The sequence below is a fragment of the Macaca mulatta genome, chromosome 10 (assembly GCF_049350105.2).
Source record: "Macaca mulatta isolate MMU2019108-1 chromosome 10, T2T-MMU8v2.0, whole genome shotgun sequence".
Classification (NCBI taxonomy): domain Eukaryota; kingdom Metazoa; phylum Chordata; class Mammalia; order Primates; family Cercopithecidae; genus Macaca; species Macaca mulatta.
In genome coordinates, this window is record NC_133415.1 from 103,861,429 (window position 1) to 103,883,713 (window position 22,285).

Sequence of the window (22,285 nt, forward strand, 5' to 3'; positions counted from 1 at the left end):
CTGCCCCCCACCCCACATGGCTTACTTTCTCGCTCTCCTGAATTTTAAAGGGCTCCATTTTATACTTCTTTCAGTACCATATTTCTGTCTGTTTAGCATTTTCAGTGGCCTCCTGCCTCTCATAGCCCCTTTCGAGGGGGAATAAAAGGTCATTCCATAAATCTCAGGCATTATTAAAGATGACGGCAGTGCACGATTACTTGACACCCACCGGGCTGGGGAAGGTAGCGCTAATTAGTCAGAAAACTTACTTTTCAGATGTGAGTCATTGGAAGCAGGTGTCAAGGGAGCCTTTAACGAGGCCCTCGTGACTCAGTTGATATTTCCACTCTGCATCACCGCGTGTATATTGTACCGAGATTGTGGTGGCCTCGCCACCAGAGACAGAGGGCAGAGGAGAGAGAGAGGAGGAGAAGAGAAAGACAGACAGACAGAGAGAGAGACAGAGAGAGAGGAGGACGAAGAGGAGCGAGAGGGGAGAGAAAGAGAGAGAGAGAGGTGCTTGGAGGACCCAGTGTCCAATGTTAAAAATAAATGCCTTCTGTTTTTTGGCCGTCTTTCCTATTTCCCTTCATTCTTTTTTTAATTAATTAATTTATTTTACTTAAAGTCGGGGTCTTGCTCTGTCGCTGAGGCTGGAATGTAGTGGCTATTCTCAGGTGCAGTCATGGCTCACTGCAGGCTCCAACTCCTGGGTTCAAGGGATTCTCCTTCCTCAGCCTCCCAAGTAGCTGGGTCTACACCACACCTGGCTAACATTCCTTTAATAAATGTTTATTGAGCACCTACAAGGTGCAGGCCCTACATGAGGTGCTGGGAGTCAATGGTGAGCCATATTGCTGAGTCCTGTAGCTAAGAAGAGCAATAAATGAGTCAATTTCGGAGGCTGATGACTGGATATAGAAGATCAAGCTGGCTAAGAGGAAAGCGGTCGTGGTGGTGCTGATGTGGATTCTTTGAGAGGTGGTCAGGGAAGGAGCCAGCCATGCAGTGTTCCACAGGAAGGGTATCCCTGGCAGAGGGATGGGCAGGTGTGAAGGTGCTGGGATGGGAATGATGTGGCTGTGTCCTTATGGGTTAGGACAAGCTTGTGACCGTGACCTGAGTGGGAAGCCCCCTCCCCATGCCTGGCACTGAGGGGCTGTATGCCAGCTGGAGTGGAATCTGCTGGACTGGCCTGGGTGCTTTCTCTACTGTGGGTCACATATGCTATATGAAGTTGGGGACCTGTTGCAGGTGGGGTCGGTGCAGGTCGCAGGTCGGGTGGGTGCTCTGTAGGTCATTGGAGTCACAGGGAGGCCTGTGGGGGCTGCAGACTGTGCTTCTCAGTCTGCCCAGGGAACTGTAGACCCCCTTTCAAAAACATCTGTCCCTGCTCTAGGTTTAGATTTATATGCAGGTATATGATGTAAAGCATTTTTTCACAGCTTAAAATAAATGCATAGAATAAAAACCCTACACGATTTTTAAAAGATAAAATGAAGTGATTTCACCTCATACTCAACAATGCTGACAGGCCCCCTGATGACTTCCCAACTGTCAGGGGCGCCTTTGTGTGAAAGTTTGAGAAACTGGCCGTAAGGGGTGAAAGAGGTGAATAGAGGACGGAAGAGAAGGAAAAAAGGATAAAAGGGAAAAAGGAGAAAGAAAGGCCCCGGAGGTGGGGGGAGTCAAAGAGAAACGAGAGAGGGAGTACAGTATTCACAAGTCATTTTCCTAAAAGTGTCTGTTCTCTCTCTTTTTCAGGCCCAGTAGAGCCCTACTGGGCCTGAACGACCCAAGCACACAGGGCCCTTTACTTCCAGTCCCCACACGCTGGCTTTGCTGGGAAACCCAGCTCCCCCTTTTAAGAGAGCCCCATGGAAGGCATTCTCTCTTTTTCATCAGTTTCCTTTCCCTGGACATGATCCACATTAGAGACAGACATGTTGTTGCTGTTTGTATTTTTCTCCAGGCAGACCCATAAAGCAAGTTTTTGCTGGGCATGTTATTCGCATGGTGAAAAGAATAAGCCATCTCCTTACTGAGGGAAACAGACATAGGGGTTGGGGCGGGCGGGGCTGGGCTGATGACCCGGCTTCCTTTCATGGCTGCAGGCGGAGGGGCAGGGCCCCTCTGCTGATGTGCGGGTGTCCTTCCCGGGGGGTGGGAGTGAGGGTGTCCTTCCCCGGGTGCGTGGGAGTCGGTGCTGCGCCAGGACTGCACTCGGAAGCGGCCTGTCCCTGTCCAGGCGTCTGCAGTGGATGGCAATGGCTTCGGGCCACAGATGGCAGGCAGGGCAGGCGTGTCCTCTGCGCTCAGTTATTGTCTCTGGTGTCCGAGGAGGCACTTCCGAACAAGATGTCACTGTCCTGGGACACGCTCAGCTGCGACTTGGTTTTGATGAGGAACTGCGCCCTCCGGAACATCACCCTCTCCTGCTCCTGCTTGAGCTCCAGGTAGGAGCGGGAGAAGGTGTGGAAGATGGAGGTGACTGGGAAGGCCATGAGCAGGATGCCGCTCAGGATGCTGCTCAGGGCCACCACCTGGCCCGGGGTGCTCCTGGGTACCATGTCGCCATAGCCCACCGTCGTCATGGTGATGACGGCCCACCAGTAGCAGGCAGGGATGCTGGTGAACTCGGGGCTGTCGGCCATCTCGTTCTCGATGACGTAGAGCAGGGGCGCGAAGAGGGCGATGGCCACGCAGAGGAAGAGCAGCAGGAGCCCGAACTCGCGGGTGCATCGGCGGGCTGTGAGCCCCAGCGTCTGCAGCCCCAGGGAGTGGCGCGCCAGGCGCATCACGTACAGGATGCGCAGCGCCCGCAGCACGCGCAGCACCAGCCCCACCTTGTCCAGGTAGCTGTTGCCCGCGCCGGGCTTGCGGCGGCCCGCAGCGGCGCCGTCCACCAGCAGCGTGATGTAGTAGGGCAGGATGGCCACCAGGTCGATCAGCGTCAGCGGGCTCCGCAGGAAGGCGAATTTGCTGGGGGCCTGAATGAGCCGCAGAAGGAACTCTAGGGAGAACCAGCCCACGCACACCGACTCCACGATGAAGACGTTGTGGCACATCTGGGAACAGTGGCCCTGGGAGAGAGGGGAAGGGACGCCGGAGGGGTCAGCGGGTCCACCAGGGAAGGAGCGCAGAAGCTCTGCCCTGTGCCCTGCTGGGTTTCCCAGGCGGAAGGTGACCTCTCCAGGTTGAGTGGCCCCGGGTCCTCTCCCTAGTTGTGCCCACTCTGAGGCCTGTAGCACTAAGCACCATCTCTACTCTGGCTGCTCCTCATCTCTCTCTCCAGCCCCCACCTCGGCCCTGAACTCAACCCCCAACCGGCTGCCTCCCTGACGCTCCCACCTGGCTGTCTGAGGGGCATCTCGAACTTGCCATGGGATCCTGGTTTCCTCTGCCCACTGGTGGTTTCCCTCCCTCGCTTTTGGCAATCCCATCTTTCCAATTGCTCATGACAAAAGACCTGGTGTCATCCTTACCACCTTGTGTATAACTCCCAGGAAGTCTCTTTTAAAACAGTGAGACAATCAGACCCATGGCCCACTGCTCCCACCTGGTCGGGCAACCGTTCTTTCTTGCCTGGACAGTTGCAGTCACCTCTCCAATGGGCTCCCTCATCCCTTCAGTCCATTTTCTACACATAGCCAGAGGGATCCTGTTCCTCCTCTGCTTAGCACCCTCCATGGCTCCCAATGGACTCTGAGGGATAGTCATGTTCAGTGCCCCCATCACTGCCTAGGGCAAATTGAAGCTAAGGCTGCCTCACTGAAGCTTTCAAAAGAGGCTGGAAATGTGCAGTTTTACATGAACTCTCCTGGTGATAAGTGTTGGTGATAATGTTGGTTAAATAGATAAAATGTTGATTTAAGTCCTGGTGATAATTCAATGCAAAGAAATACTCTATGGTCCACGGAAACATATTTTTACTGGGTTTGGCATGCAGGCTGCCAGCTTGCCTCTCTGGTCTGCAATATAACTGGGTGGTAAACAGTCCTTGAGTGGATTTGGGCCTCATCCTTGAAGGGGCCTTTGGCAGAGAGGAGAGGCCAGCGTGGTTCCAGCCTGGGACATCTTGGAAGTTCTGGGTTATGGCTGAGTTCGACACGTCCCACTTGAACAATTCTGTCTCTAGGAATATGTTAGAGGCTGGAGATATGAGCTAATACCTGGTGGGGCTTTAAGGTCTTAGACCTCTGGGATGGGAAGCCCCTTCCTCTGGGAAGCCTTCCTGGAGTGTGCCCCACTAAGTAGCTCCAGCATTGTCAGTGGGCCTGCCACACAGAGCCTCCTTGGCTTGTGTCTCATGCTTATGGTGATGGGGGGTGGCGCCACTAATCCATCCCAACTCCAATAGACTTGAAGCTCCTTGAGGTTGGAAGACTTGTCCTGGTCACCCTGTCTCCCCTGTAGTGCCTGCATACAGTAGGCACTCAAATGTGTGCACAAGGAGCAAGTGAAGCAGTGAATCCCACTCTGGGCCCCAAAAAGAAGTTGAAGAACAGCATTTTCACTGAATCCTTAAAAAGGCAAGGTATTATTATTTTTTCAAAAAGCAAGTATCAGAAGTCGAACAAAACAGTGGCTTTATTAGTATTTTCCTGATAAAATCACGATCAAAGATGTTGGAGCTGAGAAGAAACTTACACTAGGTACAGCAATTTCCAGACAGGTCTCAAGTGGTGAGCATTTCCCCTCTTCTTTCTTTTTCTTCTTGACCATAATCCTTAAGAGAGGACTTTCTACACACTCGCTATGCACCACTTCTAATCCCTTCATGTGGTGTGGACTCACTCAGCCCAATCACTTTTTTTTTTTTTTTTGCTCTTGTTGCCCAGGCTGGAGTACAGTGGTGCAATCTTGGCTCACCACAACCTCCGCTTCCCAGGTTCAAGCGATTCTCCTGCCTCAGCCTCCTGAGTACCAGGGATTATAAGCATGTGCCACCACGTCTGGCTAATTTTGTATTTTTAGTAGAGACAGGGTTTCTCCATGTTGCTCAGGCTGGTCTTGAACTCCCGACCTCAAGTGATCCGCCTGCCTCAGCCTCCCAAAGTGCTGGGATTACAGTTGTGAGTCACTGCATCCGGCCCCAATCACTTCTAATCACTTCATGTGAACTCACTGAATCCTTGCAACACTGTGAGGTGGGCCTGTTCATACCCACCCTGGACAGGTGAGAAATCAGAGGCTCAAAGAGGTTAAGTAACTTGCCCACAGCTACTACCCACCTAGAGAGGAGAAAGCAGGATTTGAATTCAGGCTATCTGGCTCTAGCCCTGACCTCATCATCACTACTACTCATGCTTATTAAAAGTTAATTTTACCAGCTGGGTGTGATGGCAGTTGCCTGTAGTCCCAGCTATTCAGGAGACTGAGGCAGGAGGAATGCTTGAGTCCAAGAGTTCGAGTCCAACCTGGGCAACATAGCAACACACCATCTCTAATTTTTTTTTTTTCCAGACAGAGTCTCACTCTGTTGCCCAGACTGGAGTACAGTGGAGAGATCTTGGCTCATTGCAACCTCCACCTCCCAGATTGAAGTGATTCTCATGTCTTAGCCTCCCAAGTAGCTAGGATTACAAGCGAGTGCCAACATGCCCAGCTAATTTTTGTATTTTTAGTAGAGATGGGGTTTTGCCATGTTGGCCAGGCTGGTCTTGAACTCCTGACCTGAAGTGATCCACCTGCCTCAGCCGCCCAAATTGCTGGGATTACAGGCGTGAGCCACCACATGTGGCCTAAAATTGTTTATCTAATTAAAAAAAGTTTAAAAAGTTAACTTTACTAGTTGAACGCTATTTTCTTAATACCCATTTAAAAATTCAGCTTATAAGCCAGGCATGGGGGCTCCCTTCCTCCACATACATAAGTGGAAAAATCCTGACACGGTGAGTACTTCTAATGTGAAATTCGAGAGCGCATGTACATGAGACATGAGAATCGCTTCAATCTGGGAGGTGGAGGTTGCAGTGAGCCAAGATTGCACCACTGTACTCTAGTACAGTGTCATCTTAGCACTTTGGGAGGCAGAGGTGGGAGGATCACTTGAAGCCAGGAGTTTGAGGCCAGCCTGGGCAGCCAAGCAAGACCCTGTCTCTTAAAAAAAAAAAAAAAAATTCAAGGTATACAAAAAATACCAGCAGCCCTCTGTGGATTATTAATGCAACAGCTATTGCTACTTCCTCCACATACATAAGTGGAAAAATCCTGATATGGTGAGTACTTCTAATGTGAAATTCGAGAGTGCATGTAAAGCACTTAGCACATGCAGGGTATACAGTCAGTGCTCAAAAAATACTGGCTGGCATGATATTTACATTCATTTTGCACCACCATACCTGTTTCTCCACTGCCTATACAGTTTGTACCTCTGAGACCTTTCGGTCTTTCTTGAAGCTTACAGAATCCCCATATATAGGGAAGGAGTCACCAACTCAAAGGCCCATGGTCTCATACACAAGGAGACTGAACTGGGCCCCTGTGGACTTGGCTGTCCCCAGGAGCTGCCGTGTAGGACTGCAGGTTGGTGTGTATGTTGGCAGCGGTAGGGGAGGGGAGGGACCCAACCTTAGAATTTTTTTTTAAATTTTATTTTTTAGAGATGGGGTCTTACTCTGTTGCCCAGGCTGGAGTGCAGTGGGGTGATCACGGTTCACTGCAGCCTCACCTCCAAGGCTCAAGCAATCCTCCTGCCTTAGCCTCCCAAGTAGCTGGGACTACAGGTACAAGCCACCACACCTGGCTAATTAAAAAAATTTTTTTTGGTTTTGTTTGTTTGTTTTGTAGAGACAGGGTCTCACTACATTGCCCAGCATGATTTTGGACTCCTGGGCTCAAGCGATCCTTCTGCCTCCAGCTCCCAAAATGTTGGGATTATAGGCATGAGCCACCATACCTGGCCTGATCTTATGATTTTTAAAAGAAGCTGAGATTTTGAATTTTTATGTGAAAAACCGTCACTTTTAATGTTGTCAACCAAGTCCAATTTTTGGGAAACTGTGTTTCCCAAATCACATAGTCCGGTGGGGCTATATTAGGTCCCCAAGCTGCCACGTGGGAGCCATATTTCCATGCTTACAAACATAGACTGGACTTAGACCTGGGGTTGGGCAGTGTCCTCAAATACCGAGTGGGTGTGAAAACACTTCCCCCACAGGGTTGCTCCAGGGAGCTTCCCAGGGCTCTTATCACTCCCTGGGGAGATAAGACGTAGGAGGCACATGCAGCCCAGCTCCCGGCTCCCGTGAACTCCCAGATGAGTGGGAGCCCTTAGACCGTAGCACACACCCCGTGTCAGGCGCTAGAGTAAGTAAACTTTCCATTCATTCTCTTATGTAACAAAAAGAAATGCTCACCATTTGTAGACACACATGTACCCATCGGTAAAAATTATCTTCAGGACCCAGAAAATGTGTCTGGGTTACTATGATGCCAAGGATTAGGAAGGTTGAGAAAGAGCCAAGTAGTTGAGATAAATTTGATGATCTATGTAATATGCTTCGCTCAGGGCCAGGCACGTCAAAAATCATGCCATCCATTTATCCACTCATTTGTTCATTCAACAGATAGTGGTTGAGTGCCTGTTTGTGCTGGACACTGTTCTAGATACTGGCAAGGGAGAGTGCAGTGGCAGGCACAGTGGAGGCCAGGACAGGCACAGGAATGGACCCCCACGCGCTCACATATTAACAGGGAGGCAGACCATGCACACAAACATTCCTGATGTCAGGAGGGACCAGGGATACTATTCAGCCAGTGTGCAATCAGGGGAGGCTTCCTGGAAGAGGTGACAATGCTCAGCGTCCCTTCCCTCATGGTGGCGCATCTCCCCGCGGGGCATGGGCTCTTACCTGCTCCTCCTCCTCCCTCAGGCTGGGCAAGGTGCTGACGGAGAGGTTGACGGCGGTGACGGTCACGAAGAGCACCGACAGGCAGGCGAACACCTTGCCGGGCAGCCCCGAGTGCGGCCTCTCCACCATGTCGCGCAGTCGCCTCATGCAGCGCCCCAGGCGGCCCTCGCCCTCGGCCGGGCCCTCGCTGTCGCGGCCCTCGCTGTCCAGCACATCGTCCTCTTCCTCCCGCTCCACCATCTCCGCGAACTCCTCGATCTTCTGCAGGTAGCGGCGCTTGCAGCAGCCGTCCAGGTGGTCCTCCGCGATGCCCCAGTACAGCAGCTCCTCCTGGAAGGACAGCGCGCACATCTCGCGCAGCAGCCGCAGCTTGCCCGCGCGCAGGAAGGTCAGGATGGTGCCGAAGGCCCCCGGGTTGCGGTCGAAGAAGAACTCGTTGCAGGTGACGTCGTAGTCATCGCACACGTTGAGGATGTCGTCGAAGTTGGTGCAGGCCTTGAGCTGGCCTAGGCGCGTCAGCGGGAACTCGTCCAGCGTGGTCCAGGGCAGTGAGTACTTGATGCCGCCCACGTTGATGATGATCCGACGGCGGCGGTCCTCGGGCTGGCAGCCTTGAGGGGGCTCATCTTGCGGCCGCAGCCGCTGCGCCCGGCGGTAGAACGCGCCCTTGATGGCCTGGCGCTGCGGGAGGAAGGCCGGGTGGAAGGAGGCGTCCGAGGTGCAGCTCAGCGCGCTGTAGTCGTAGTCAGAATTGTCTCCCGGTAAGAGGGTCATTTTGAGCCTTCACATCCCTCTCGGGCCTGTGGGGAGAAGGGAGGAAAGACCCTTAGTGACTACCCTTAGCTTCACCTTGCTGAGAATGCAGACTCCGCAGATACTCAGTTAGGGATGGAATCTTTGTCCCCCACATCCATAAGCTGTAGTCCTTAGCCCTGCATGGCATGGTATTAGGAGGTGGGGGCTTTTGAGATGTGATTTGGTTCAGATGTGGTTATGACAGCAAAGTCCCCACGATGGGATTCGTGTTCTTATAAGAAGAGGAAGACAGGCCGGGCGCAGTGGCTCATGCTTGGGAGGCTGAGGCGGGTGGATCACCTGAAGTCAGGAGTTTGAGACCAGCCTGGCCAACATGGTGAAACCCTGTTTCTACTAAAAATAGAAAAACTAGCTAGGCATGGTGGCATGCACCTGTAATCCTAGTCACTAGGGAGGCTGAGGCATGAGGATCACTTGAATCTGGGAGGTGAAGGTTGCAGTGAGCTGAGATTGTGCCACTGCACTCCAGCCTGGGTGACAGAGCAAGACTCCATCTCAAAAAAAAAAAAAAAAAAAAAAAAAGGGACACCAGGGCTTTCTCTCTGCCATATGAACACTCAGGGAGGCATCTAAGTGTGAAGCCTGGAGGAGAGTGCTGGCACCCTGCTCTTGGACTTGCAGCCGACAGAACTGGGAGAAATAAGTGTTGCTGAAGCCACCCAGTCTGTGGTATTAATATTTGGTTACATCAGCCTGAGCTGACAAAGACATTCACCTAATAGTGAAATAGCAACAATATTGTTCAGCATCTCCCAGCCTTCACGATTCTCCCATATCCATCTACGCACTGGGGATGCAGCCGTGTGCAGAATGTGAAGGGGGTCTCTGATCCCAGGCAGCTGACATCCTAGTGGATTTTCAGGTGACACATGTACTGTTATTTACTTAACATTTTATTTATTTATTTATTTATTTATTTATTTATTTATTTATTTTGAGACGGAGTCTCGCTCTGTCGCCCAGGCTGGAGTGCAGTGGCCGGATCTCAGCTCACTGCAAGCTCCGCCTCCCGGGTTCGGGCCATTCTCCTGTCTCAGCCTCCTGAGTAGCTGGGACTACAGGCGCCCGCCACCTCGCCCGGCTAGTTTTTTGTATTTTTTAGTAGAGACGGGGTTTCACCGTGTTAGCCAGGATGGTCTCGATCTCTTGACCTAGTGATCCGCCTGTCTCGGCCTCCCAAAGTGCTGGGATTACAGGCTTGAGCCACCGCGCCCGGCCAACATTTTATTTTAAATTAACCTTTTTTGGTATTTATTTGGCTTGGAAAAACAATTTAGTGTAGACCTACAGTTCTCATAGGGCTGATTTTGTCTCTCAAAAGACATGTAGCAATGCCCGGAGGCATTTTTGCTGGTCATGACTGGGGATGCTATTGACATTTAGTAGGTAGAGGCCAGGGAATGCTGTTGCATGTCCTACAATGCACAGGACAGTCCCCACAACAGACATTTATTTGGTCCCAAATGTCCTTAATGCTGAGGTGGAGAAGCCTGGTTAGTGGTTATGAACGTAGACTTTGGAGTCACACAGCCTAGGCAAATGACTCAACCTTGGTGTGTCTCAATTTCCTTGTCTGTAAAATGGGTACAGCCACGTGACCTATTTGATAAGATTACTGGGAGGCCTAAGTGAATTATGTACATAGGAGCATTTAATGCAGTGCCTGGCACATAGTAGGTACTCAGTAATTATTGTCTATTATTACTATTATTTTTGAGACAGAGTCTCACTCTATTGCCTAGGCTGGAGCGCAGTGGCACCATCTTGGCTCACTGCAACCTCTGCGCCTTGGGTTCAAGCAATTCTCGTGCCTCAGCCTCCTGAATAGCTGGGACTACAGGTGTGCCACCACACCCGGTTAATTTCTGTATTTTTAGTAGAAATGGTTTTGCCATGTTGGCCAGGCTGGTCTTGAACTCCTGACCTCAGGTGATCTGCCCACTTTGGCCTCCCAAAGTGCTGGGATTATAGGTGTGAGCTACCGCGCCTGACCTATTATTATTTATCTTAAAGGGATAACTTATATTGTTTCCATTAATGGAAAACAGGTATCACTTGCCATAAATCAGAAGCAACGGACAAAGAAATGCACAGCTATTAAAGCAATGCCATGTTTGCTCAGGTGACGCAAACATCACCTTGAGGATGGATGCAGGGGTGAGCTGGACAGTCACGTTCATCCAGGAAGCCTTCCTTGGCTCTTCCAGCTAAATTGAGCACCCCTCCCCTTACAACTGGTGCATCTGTCTTCACGGCACTTACCACCCAGTTCTAGAATTGTCTGTGTGCAAGCCTGGCTCCTTCATTAGGCAGCCTGCTCCCTGGGGGAAGAAACGTGCTTCAGTCATCTCTGAATCCCTGCGCTCAGCACTGTAAGGGCTCAAAGAAGTGCTTGCTAAATGAGTACATCTCCTGTTGATGAGACCAACATGATAAGGCGACTTCTGGGAACTGAGGTCAAAATATTAACTCACATGGACTCCTTCCTTCCCTACCCTCAAAGCTACTGGAAGGAGAGGCAGGGTGTCTCACGCTTAAAAGGGCCTCCTTCCTAAGAGGAATTGCTTTACAAAAGCACATCATCCCTCTGCTACTCACTGATCTTTGGGGAAGGCCACAATTGCATAGATCAGGGTTTGGAAAACTAGGGTACACCTGTGTTTAAAAGAAAAATGATTTGATTTTAGACGGTGAGAGTGTTTTTAACTTCACCTAAAATTGGAACCCATCTCCTCAGGCACAGCCTGCCAGGATCCCTTGGAGGCGTGGGAATAATCCCTTTCAGGCACTTTCCTTGGTGATCTCTCTTTTCAGCTCTGCTGTTTCATCTTTGCTACCACAGACAAGAGAAAAAGTGACATTCTCTTTGGCAAGAATGGTGATGGAGGTAAAGGGAAAGTGCCTCACACAAGCCCTGGAGGGCTCTTGTGAATCTCCATGGATTTAATCACCTCTTCTTTTCAGGAATTTCTTCTTTCAACCCTCCCGGCTTTCCCTCCAGTAGAAAACTCCCCCAATTAGCGATTTATTTCCTTCATGCCCTGCCCCCATGTGAGTTTCCTGTGTGGAAAGTGATCCTGTCTCAGCAGCAAGGTGAGTATGGAGAGGCTGATGCTACTCGGAGGGTAATAAACACAGTAACGACCTTGTTCTCAAAGCCAGAGTTCCCTGGGGAGATGCCGAGGCCGGAACTTGGTAAAGGAAGAACAGGCATATTTTTCCATGGCCTTTGGTCTTGCAGATACCCGATCTGCTGTGAGATGGACGGCTCAGCACCTCTAGACCCTACACTAAAGTTCATAAATCAAAGAGGCCCCAAAGCCTGGGCTTCTGAAAAATAATGCTGCTTTTCACTTGGCCTGACATCCTCACAAGAAAATTTTTATTTCTCCATGGTGTTAGTTCTGTTAGTTCTACAGCATGGTGGGTTTTAGTGATTTTGCCTCCGAGGGTCTATGGATGCTTGGGGAGAGGAAGCTGTTTGAGGCAGAGGCTGCGATGGGGGAGGTGAGGCGAAGTCTGGAGGCAGGTGTCATTCATTCATTCATTCATTTGCTCATTTATTCAATAGTTACTGAACACTCACCACGTGTCAGACTCAGACTCTGTGTTAGAGCCGGAGACACGGCAGAGAACAAGACAGACCCAGCCCTTGTCCTCACGGAGGTGACCTTCTGGTGGGAGAGGCTGCTTCCAAATGAGCACACAAGTCATTTCAGGCTGCAGCGACTGCCCTGTTGTTGACAGAGCAAGGGGAAAGATGGAGAATGACTACTGTGGGATGTGGGGCAACACTGGCTGGAGGGGTGAGGAAGGGCTTCTGGGAGGAGGGGACATGGGGCTGAGCCGCATGGATGGATCCAGCTCTGTGAGGAGCTGGCAGAGGGAGTGGCAAGAATTTTCTCCCTGACTTGGGGGTGGGCTTGGATGATCAAAGACCAGAGAAGGCCGAGCACAGAGCGAGGGGAAGCTGGGAGAAGCGGAGGGGGGCAGGGGCTAGGTGCAGCCAGGCCCAGGGACTGACAATAAGGAGCTGGGGCTTATTCTGCAAGGGACAAGGAGTCCATGTGCACCTGCCAGGTCAGTGGACAGCGAGTGGGCTGGGGAACCCAGGCTGGAGGCTATGGAAGTCATTGTGGAAATGACTAAGGTTTGCAGCGGTGGAAGTCCTGGAGAACGGGAGGGATTTGGGATGAACTTTGGAGGAAGAGCCTTCAGGACTGGCTGAGGAATGGGGCCTGGGGGAGCGGCAAAGAGAATCAGGATTCCAAGGGTACCATTTACCGAGGCTACCGATAGGTGGCGCTATGGTGAGCCGAGTCAGAGGAAGCCGTTCCCGGCTGTGGGACGATGGACCGAAGAGGATGCCGGCAAAATCCAGGAGGGAGGGTGGAGATGGGTGTCTTCCAAGGATGGTGCCAGACCATCAATGCTGAGCTGATGGGTGTGTGTTTGCCGGGGGGAGGGTGTCACCTGGCAGCTTTGACCTGGCTAGACTGGCAAGGGCAGGGGGGCCACCGGGTAGCAGAGCTATGGTGAAGCCAGAGGCAGGGGCCAGCTGTGCCCTGTGTCCGGTGTCCGGTAACCACTGAAGGTGCATCACATCAGGCCAGAGTGGTCAGTGCAGGGCATATGGTAGGCAGAAAAATGTCCCCACAATCCCCTTGATGCCCATGTCCTAATCCTAATCTCTGGAACCTGTGACTATGTTAGACTGCATCGCAAGGAGGAATGAAGGTTACAAATGGACTTAAGGCTGCTAATCAGCTGACCTGAGATGGGAAATTATCTTGGATGATCTGGGCGGGCCCAGTGTAATCAACAGGGTCCTTATTTGTGGAAGAAGAAGCAAGCAGGAGGCAGAGCGGCAGAGGGCTGTGGCATGAGAATGACTCCACTGGCCACTGCTGGCTTTGAAGATGGAGGAAGGGGCCATGAGTCAAGGAATGCAGGTGGCCTCCAAAGGCTGGAGGAGGCAAGGAAATGAGCTTCCTGGAGCCTGCAGAAAGGAGCAGAGCCTTGCCAACACTCAATATTAGCCCAGGCAGACCCATTTCCAACCTCTGACTTTCAGACCTGTAAGATAATACAATTGGGCTGTCTTAAGCCACTCAGTTTGTGGTAATTTGTGACAGTTGCAATAGGAGATGGGATGCTGAGGCCGGGCATGGTGGCTCACGCCTATAATCCCAGCACTTTGGGAGGCCGAGGTGGGTGGGATCACTTGAGGCCAGGAGTTTGAGACCAGCCTGGCCAACGTGGTGAAACCCCATCTCTACTAAAAATACAAAATTAAGCTGGGCGTGGTGGTGGGCGCCTGTAATCCCAGCTACTGGGCAGACTGAGGCAGGAGAATTGCTTGAACCTGGGAGGCGGAGGTTGCAGTGAGCGGAGATGGTGCCACTGCGCTCCAGCCTGGGCGACAGAGCAAGACTGTCTTGAGAAAAAAAAAAAAAAGGATGTTGAAAAAAAGCTGGTTCTGGTTCTGCTCCAGCTCAGGGGACAATGTGCCAACCACCCCAAGCTGAGGAAGCAGAAGGGCGCACAGGCTTTAAAATCAGGAGACCTGGGTTCAAGGCCAGTTGCTCTGTGACTTTCAGCAAGTCATGCCCTACCCCTGAGACTCAGTTTCTTTATCTGTATAATGAGGCTATAAACAGCTCCTGCCTCCTTGAGTTATGGTGAGGACAAAAGCAGATGGCATAGGTGATACGCTTGGCTCCATGCCTGATACTCAGTGAACCCTCAGTAGTCGCCTCGGAATTCTCACGAGCTACGAGAAGAGTCGGCTGCCCCGCTCCCTGCTTCCCAAGATAATCTTCTTTTCTGATCTGACCCACTGGGATTTGGATCCAGCATCATCTGACCCCCGGATCCCATTGCTGGAGGGTGTGTGGGCTGGCCAGCACTCTGGGAAAGCCACTGGGTGGTAATGAGGGAATGAGGATGCTGCTGCCCTGTGACCCAGAATCCCACTTCTGGGTATATTTCCCAGACCTGGGACCACAGAGGGTTGTGGCAGACATTGTCAGTAATAAATTATTTGCACTCAAATCCTTCACTCAGGGTTTGCTCCTGGGGAACCAGATGGAAGACAGTAACAAACTAGGTACAAGAATGTGTGTTCTGTGTTGTTTAAGGTACCAGGAGGTCCCCTAGCATCCATCCCCAGGGGAGTGGACAGGCAGGTCTTCATAGAGGCAGATTTTGGAATCCTGCAGATTGCCCAGGAATCAGAAGCAATGGACTGGGTGGAAGTTTAGCAACATATTTAGGTCTTAAAAACAGTGTGCCGAGTGGAAAAAGAAACAGAAGTTTCTAGCACTGTGCTATTTATGTAAATGAACACACACACATTACATATTTTACAAGGTCTCAAGCACATGTAAGGATCTATATCAACCACATGGAGGGTGCCTGGAAGGGCAAAGGAAGGGGAAGAAGCACGGAGATTGGAAAATAGAAGAAAAATGAGTAAGATGAGACAGCCTGGCACAGGCCAATGAGGAGGCGTGCTGGGAAGCGGTGTGGTTTGTACAACTCCTGGTTTTAACCCAGGTTTAAAAAGAAAAATGAAGAGCACAAGCACAACAGAACCTTCTGAATTGCTTGGGGTGCTTGGTGGAGATACAGATTCCTGGGACCCTCCCTTCCCAGTGGGAATGCCTGAAGGGGAGGCCCAGGAATTTTCACAGGCTCTCCTGGAGATTCTGTGTGAGGGAGGGGACTGGGAATGCCTGGAGCTCTCTCAGGGGCTGGAGGCACAGGAGCTGCTCTGGGCTTTGGCCAGGACTCCCCTGCCCAATGTGTCAATCTCCTAGAGGCTCTGGAAGGCTCTGTGAGTCCCGCTTCATTGGAGAAATGGAATCCCTTCTGGTTCGTGAGAAAAATCTTCTGCACTGGGGCTGCCTTGATCAAATTTCCATTCAGGAGCCCAGAGATCCACTGACACTCTCCTTGCAATTTTTCTATCCTTCCTTTAAGGAAAAAGGTGATGCTTATAAGCTATGGCTGAGGGCTGAGAACATACTTCCAAAGATAAATGATCATTGAGACCATAAGGCGTTCTGAGTGGCAGTTGTCATGTGACCACCCTGAGGTCAGCACATGACTGAGGGTACAGGTGCAGGACCTGTGCGGTGGGTTTGGGAGGGCGGAATGGGATGGAGTGAAGGTCCAAGCCAGGCGTGGCTAGCCGCCCCTGCTGCTGCTGCTGCTAATAACCCTGTGGCCTGAGCAGGCCATCACACCCACTGAGCCGCTGGCCTCTCTGAGCCTGCCTCCTCCCCTAGAAAATGGGGATAAGGGCGGGGCGCGGTGGCTCAAGCCTGTAATCCCAGCACTTTGGGAGGCCGAGGCGGGCAGATCACGAGGTCAGGAGATCGAGACCATCCTGGCTAACACAATGAAACCCTGTCTCCACTAAAAATACAAAAAAATTAGCCGGGCGTGGTGGCGGCGCCTGTAGTCCCAGCTACTCGGGAGGCTGAGGCAGGAGAATGGCATAAACCCGGGAGGCGGAGCTTGCAGTGAGCCGAGATCGCGCCACTGCACTCCAGCCTGGGCGACAGAGTGAGACTCCGCCTCAAAAAAAAAAAAAAAAAAAAAAAAAAAAAAAAAAGAAAATGGGGATAAGATTGCCGACCTCACAGGGCTATTATGGGGATCTGTTGAACGGAGGTTTGCTGCAGGGATGAGCAGTGTCACCAGGCCTCCTGTCCCCATGGCTACATTCCATCAGGGCATGAAATGGTTCTACAAATGGTCCTGGGCTGACCCCAACTGCTTTCAGGTCTCTCCGGGGTTCCAAAAAACTGCGGGCCTCACTGGACTCTGTTCTTTCTGTCTTATGCTCTCCGTCCCTCTTCCAAGTGGCAGTGGGGAATGCAGAGAGAGTGCTAAGTGCACAAAGTGTTATAAATAGCAGCAACCACAGCCTCCCTCCACTGCAAACTCACTAAGTGCCAGGTGCTGTTCTAGAGGCTTAATTGCATGAGTCTCCATCCTTTCCTAAAAAGGTGGGCATTATCACTAATACCCCTACTTTATAAATGAAGAAACTGAGGCTCTGAGAAGTGAAAACTTATGTCTGGCAAGAAGCGATGAAGCCAGAATTAAACTAGGTCTGTGGGACTCCAGGCCAAACCTCTTTGACCCCTGCCTTTTACTGCCTCCTTGAACCACTTGTTCCTTTCGGGGAGCTGGGGTGATGTCTCCACCCCTTGCAGTGAATCAAGGACTGGGTTTCTAGTCTGTATTTCATATGGACAAGATTTTGGAATGTTTTTGAGGATGGGGAGAAGCAGGTAATTGTCTATGGCTGGGGAAACGTATTTATCGCTATTAAAAAATCGACAAAACCCCTAGTTTTGCCAAACTCAGGGTTGCCATTTTGGCCTCTGGGAAGGAGATGTTGGCGATGGAGGCAGAGGGTGCAGTCGTCTCCAGAAGCCCTGCGGACGCCTTGATTTTGACCCAGTGAGTCTCACGTGGTCTTCTGAGCTCCAAAAACTATGAGACAATAAATTCAGACTGGGCGCAGTGGCTTTCGCCTGGAATCCTAGCAATTTGGGAGGCCAAGGTGAGAGAACTGCTTGAGTTCCGGAGTTCAAGACCAGCCTGGGCAACAGAGTGAGACCCTGTTTCTACAATTAAAAAAAAAAAATTAGCTGAGTGTGGTGGTGTGTACTTCTAGTCCCAGTGACTCAGGAGGCTGAGGCGGGAGGAACACTTGAGCCCAGGAGGTCAAGGCTGTGGTGGGTCATGATAGTGACACTACACTCCAGTTGGGTGATAGAGCAAGACCCTGTCTTCAAAATAAATAAATAAATAAAATAATAATGATCACAAATTTGTATTGTTTTAAGCCACTAAATATGTGCAAGTACGTGAAAGGAGGAAATTAACACAGCCTCCAAGGCAACTTTCCAGAAGGAAAGCATTTCTCTCCTGCACTCTGTAAGCTTTGGTTTCTCTCTCGTACCATGCCTCTCAACCTTGCCATTCCCTCACTCCCAGTGGGTGTCTCGGGGACCCATCCATCTCTCTCCATGCCACTCTTTCCCAGGCCCCGCAGTGTTTCACTGCCAGTATAGCTTCATCTGTCAGGATTAGGGCTCCTGACCGGCCGACTCAGAGGCGGGTCAGGCTGCATTAATCCTCAATTAAAACGTTAATCAAAATGGATCCAACCATTAGCCTGGCCCGGGTCCTGGCATGTTAGATTTCTGAGAGCTGCTGTGCCCTGGTGGAGAATCTGTCTTTCTTAGCCACCTGCCGTCTGTTCTCGCCATAGTCCCACCACCCTGGGCCTTGGCCCAGCCTCCTGAAAGCTGGGGCCCAAGTTCCTGGGGAGATTATGCGCTGGGAGCTGGGCTCTTCCCTCCATCCCTCACTTGCCCCCAAATGAGAAAAAGTGCCAGTGTCCCTCCCCGCTATAAAAAAGACAGGCTGCCTCCGGAGGAGCCTCCCTGCTGTGCTTCAGGCAAGCAAAATAGCACCAAATGCACGTTTACGTTTGCCTTCTTCCATGGGGAGGTGTTTGGGGACTGGAGCCAGAAGATCCTTTTCTCTTTGCCTCCTTGTAGCTCAAAATTAAGCAGAGAAGCAGGCTTGGGGGAGCAGTGGGGACCTCGGGATGGCAGGAAGGGAGACACCTGCTTACCGGAGTCCTCTGGAGGGAGAGCATGATTGGACCTTCCTGGGGAGGTGTGGGTGTGAGACTGAAGACTCACCTCAGGGCAAGGGACAGTCTTAGGCACAATTCAGATCCTATTTGTAGCAAAGTCACTTCATTTCTGATTTTGTTAATCAAATACAGTCTGCTGGATGACAAAAATGGTCCACAGCGATGGAGTGCTTCAGCTAGATTCTTCGCCTCTCCCTTTTTATTAATTCTACTTAAAGGGGCTTTACCAGCTGCCATTTTTCACCCAAGGGCTCCATTTCTGGGCTTAATGCATCAACCAAGAGTAGATTCCTGTACTCCTAGACCTCTAGCAACAGGCAATGTTGACTCTTCATCAACATTGGAAAGCAGGGTGGAGAAAGGACAGCTGAGCCAAGGTACCTACTGAGGCTCCAGGAGGTGAGTTCCTTGGAGCTGGTTTGAGTCACTTAGCCCTGTATTCAGCACACATCTCTTTGTTCTTCTGTTTCCTGAGGCATCTCCCTTCCCTCTTGCCAGAGCCCAGCTGTGCGTCTGGTGCAGAGAATTCAAAGTGGTGCTCAGATCTGCACCAACCAGGCTCCAGGACAAGCTTCGAGAAAGTCTTTGGGGATGGGGAGAAGCAAGTAACCTCTGCCTCCACTGTCACATCTCCCTCCCAGAGGCCAAAAAGGCAACCCAGAGTTTGGCAAAGCTGGGGTTTTGTTGATTGTTTTACTCCCACGGCTTGAGAACCCAGGCTGTAGGCTGTGAGCCTGGGCCCTCATGTCTCAGGAGAAGAACCTAGATTGCCTCGTTTCCCGTGTGCTTGCAGTTCCCTGCAGGTTAGGAGTGTCCCACGACAGACATCTTTCCACTGGAACGGGCTGGCTTCGAGAATGACTCAGGAGGGTGATCCCCAGGGGCAAATGCTTGCCTGTTTTTCAAACACACCTTCCCTCTCTCCCCTCCTAGCAGGTGACTGCAGAGCTCCAAAAGCTGGAGGAGGCACAAGTAGAGCTCAGGTCTGGCAGAGCCTGAAAAATCCCCCAAAGAAGGACAGCATGCCCTAGCCACAGTGCCCACTGCATGGCCCCAGTCAGCAGTGCCAAACTTTTCTTGGAGATATGCTGCTGGTGGGGCTCTCCATAGGGACTCTGCCATCATGGGTATGGGGGTAGCAAATACACACTGATGAATAAACCTCTGCTCAGATTCATAGGGCAGGAGCTTCCCCCAACCCACAATGAATCAGACCAGTTCCTGCTCCCTCCTCTCACTTCCCCCTGTACTTATCTCAGGGAGTCAGCCAAGGGGGTGGGGGCGTATGTGTCTGTCTTCCTCTTCTATGTGTCTGTCATTTACCTGGGTAACTTTGGTGCCTGACACCCTTTAAGGACTTAATAACAGCAAGTGCTTAAGAAAATGCCTGCTGAATGCACAACTTAACTCATAAACCCCATTGGTGGGCACCTGCATTCCTCAGTAATGTTGGATCAGTGTTTCTCAACTCCTCCCCACCCTACCCCATCACCCGCCCCTAAGGAGCTTTGAAAAGATCTTTTCTTCCTATTCTAGAACCAATTCCAGCTTCCACGCCTCCCACCTTGAGAATGAATGCATTAGATGAACCAAGACTACTGCCTATACACATGGGCTGCTACAGTTGGCCGCCCCAGCAGTCTGCAACCTCCCAAGGGGGGGCCTGGGTCTTAATTCTTACTTCTCTCTAAGCTGCTTGAAGGGTGCCCCCATTCTATCCTGCCCCCATCCCATCCCTCTTCACTTCTCCCCTGGATAGCACCTCCATAAATGTTTGTGAACTGAATGAATGATTGTTGAGCGCCTGGCATGATGAGCTGCTCATAATAGGTGCTCAACCGATCTTTGTCCAATCTATGAATGAATGAATGAACTTCACCCTTTTCCTTCCATACCTCCGGGCTGAACCTCTCTCCCATATGGAAACCCTAAGGCTGAGACCACCACCTTCCTACCAGTTACTGGGGTGCCTATTGAACTGTCTCAGTATCCCCAGCGCCTAGCACACAGTAGGCGCGCAATAAATGCTTGTTATGTTCATGGTTAATGACTGACTCAATCAGGCCCATGGTGGGGGTGGAGGGGGGTTCCATACCGTGCCTAAGGATACAGTGAATGAGCAAGTGACAGACACCCCCCCCACTCCAATCCCTAACTCTCCCTCCTCCCGGGATCCGGGTAGAAATCTCGGTCCAGAGCCGGGATGCGCCCCCGCCGGGGTCACCACGGCGGCGAACGTCCCGGACTTCGCATCCCGGGGACCCCTTGGGAAGAACCGAAGCCCGATCTGCACCTTGGCCGTAGCAAGCGCGCTCCACGCCGCCACCAGCGGTGGCTCCCGGGTCCTCTGTCGCCCTGGCCTCCCCGCAGGCGGGTTTCGAGGCCCCCGCAGGGAGTTCAGGGCCACGGCCACGTGCAGCCGCCCCCGAGCCCGAGTTTGCAGGCTCGGGGTCCGGCCCGCGCTTCGGTGGCGCCCGGCGAGGCTGCAGCGCGCAAAGTTCCCACCTCAAGTTCCCGTCGCGGCGTCCCCGCCTCGGAGTTGGCCCGGCCGCGGCTTCCGTCCCCCGGCTGCCCACGGGTCCGGGGCGAGGACGCGAGAGGGGCCTGGAAGCCGCCCGGGGCGCCCGCTCTGCCTCCCGGAGCCGCCGCCAAACTTCGGTCCCGGGGCCCGGCTCAGCTCCCGCCCTCGGAGCCACGGCCGCCCCGTCTCTGCCTCCCGGTCCCCGCCGGGCTCCGAGTGCGCCGGGAGCGCGGCGCGGCAGCCGCCGAGGGAGGGAGCGGGGCAGGAGGCGGGACGGAGGGAGGGGACTGAGCGCGGGGCGGGGAGAAGGGGCGGGCAGCCGAGAGCTCGGCGCCGGGCCTCGCCCGGCTTCGGGACAGTGGCAGCGGCACCACCGTCACGGGGCGTCCAGGCACCCAATCGGGACCCCGCACCTTGGATCCGGGGTCCTTGGCGCGCCTGCTGGATTGCGCTCCTCGCGGCACGTTCCTGAGCCCGAGTCTGGGACGGCTGGTGCTACGCCCTCCCTTCCGTTGCCTTCTTCCCGGTCTGCTTTCCCAGGATGGCCCACCCTGCGGCCCCTTCGGCTGCACGCGCCAGCCTTTAAGGTCCCTGCGCTCCGCTGCCCTGCAGCTTCACGCACCAGGCGGCGCGGCAGCCTCCTCCGGTGGTGCGCCCTGTCAGCTTTCCCCGCGGTCCAAGTGCGCCGGTGGTCCAGGGTCCGGGTCCCTAGCAACACCGCTCCAGGGTCTACATGTGCCAGATATGAAAACCCCACTCTCCGCTGCCCCGGGGCCGCTCTCCACGCGCTTCCACATCCTGGGAACCACATGCGCCATGTCTCCTGCCTTTCCCTGGAAGTTCAAGCGCACCGCTGTCTCCAGGCCCCCTGCCCCCCTACCCCGGGCAAGTACTGCATCCTTAAGGCCCTCCACGCGCTGCTGCCCTGGAGCTGCACGCTCCAAGCAAGCTTCCACATCCTGGGGGCCACATATCGGGCGCCTTTTCTCGACCTCTTGAAGCAATGTTGCCCTTGGGCCCTTCCTGCCACCGCCACCCAGGGACTGCCAGCACCTTGCTGTGCCATCTTCCTAGGGCCAGTACGCATCGTGCCAGGTGTTTGCCCTTCCAGTCCCGCGGGGCCAAGGTCCCAGAGCCCTCCCGGGTCCCAGCAGACCCGCATTTCGTCGTCCACTCCCGTGGCCGGTGCAGGGCACTTGGACCAGGTCTTGGGGTCTTGGGGTCTTGCGCCCAGTGTGGCTGCCTAGCCTCTGAGTTGGTAGGATGCTGCACAGATGCTGGAGGTTGGGTTGGAGGGATCTGTGCTGCTGGCAGGGCTGGCCTCTTAGGGTCACTTGGCTTGCACTCCGTTCCTCTTTTCCTTTCTGTCACTACTGCCTTTGCCCATCATCAGGGAACCAAGAAAGGATATGAAGAAACCCT

At 52.7% G+C, this 22,285-nt stretch overlaps 1 protein-coding gene across 1 annotated transcript; it reads right to left on the minus strand.

Annotated features, from left to right (window-relative positions):
- Positions 1–1,926: 1,926 nt before the first annotated feature.
- Positions 1,927–21,083, minus strand: KCNG1 (potassium voltage-gated channel modifier subfamily G member 1). Its single transcript, XM_015148781.3, has 3 exons — positions 20,848–21,083; positions 7,839–8,638; positions 1,927–3,065 (listed from the first exon to the last, which is right to left on the minus strand). The coding sequence occupies exons 2-3, from the start codon at positions 8,610–8,612 to the stop codon at positions 2,298–2,300; spliced, it is 1,542 nt and encodes a 513-aa protein (XP_015004267.1). The 5' UTR covers positions 8,613–8,638; positions 20,848–21,083; the 3' UTR covers positions 1,927–2,297.
- Positions 21,084–22,285: the final 1,202 nt, after the last annotated feature.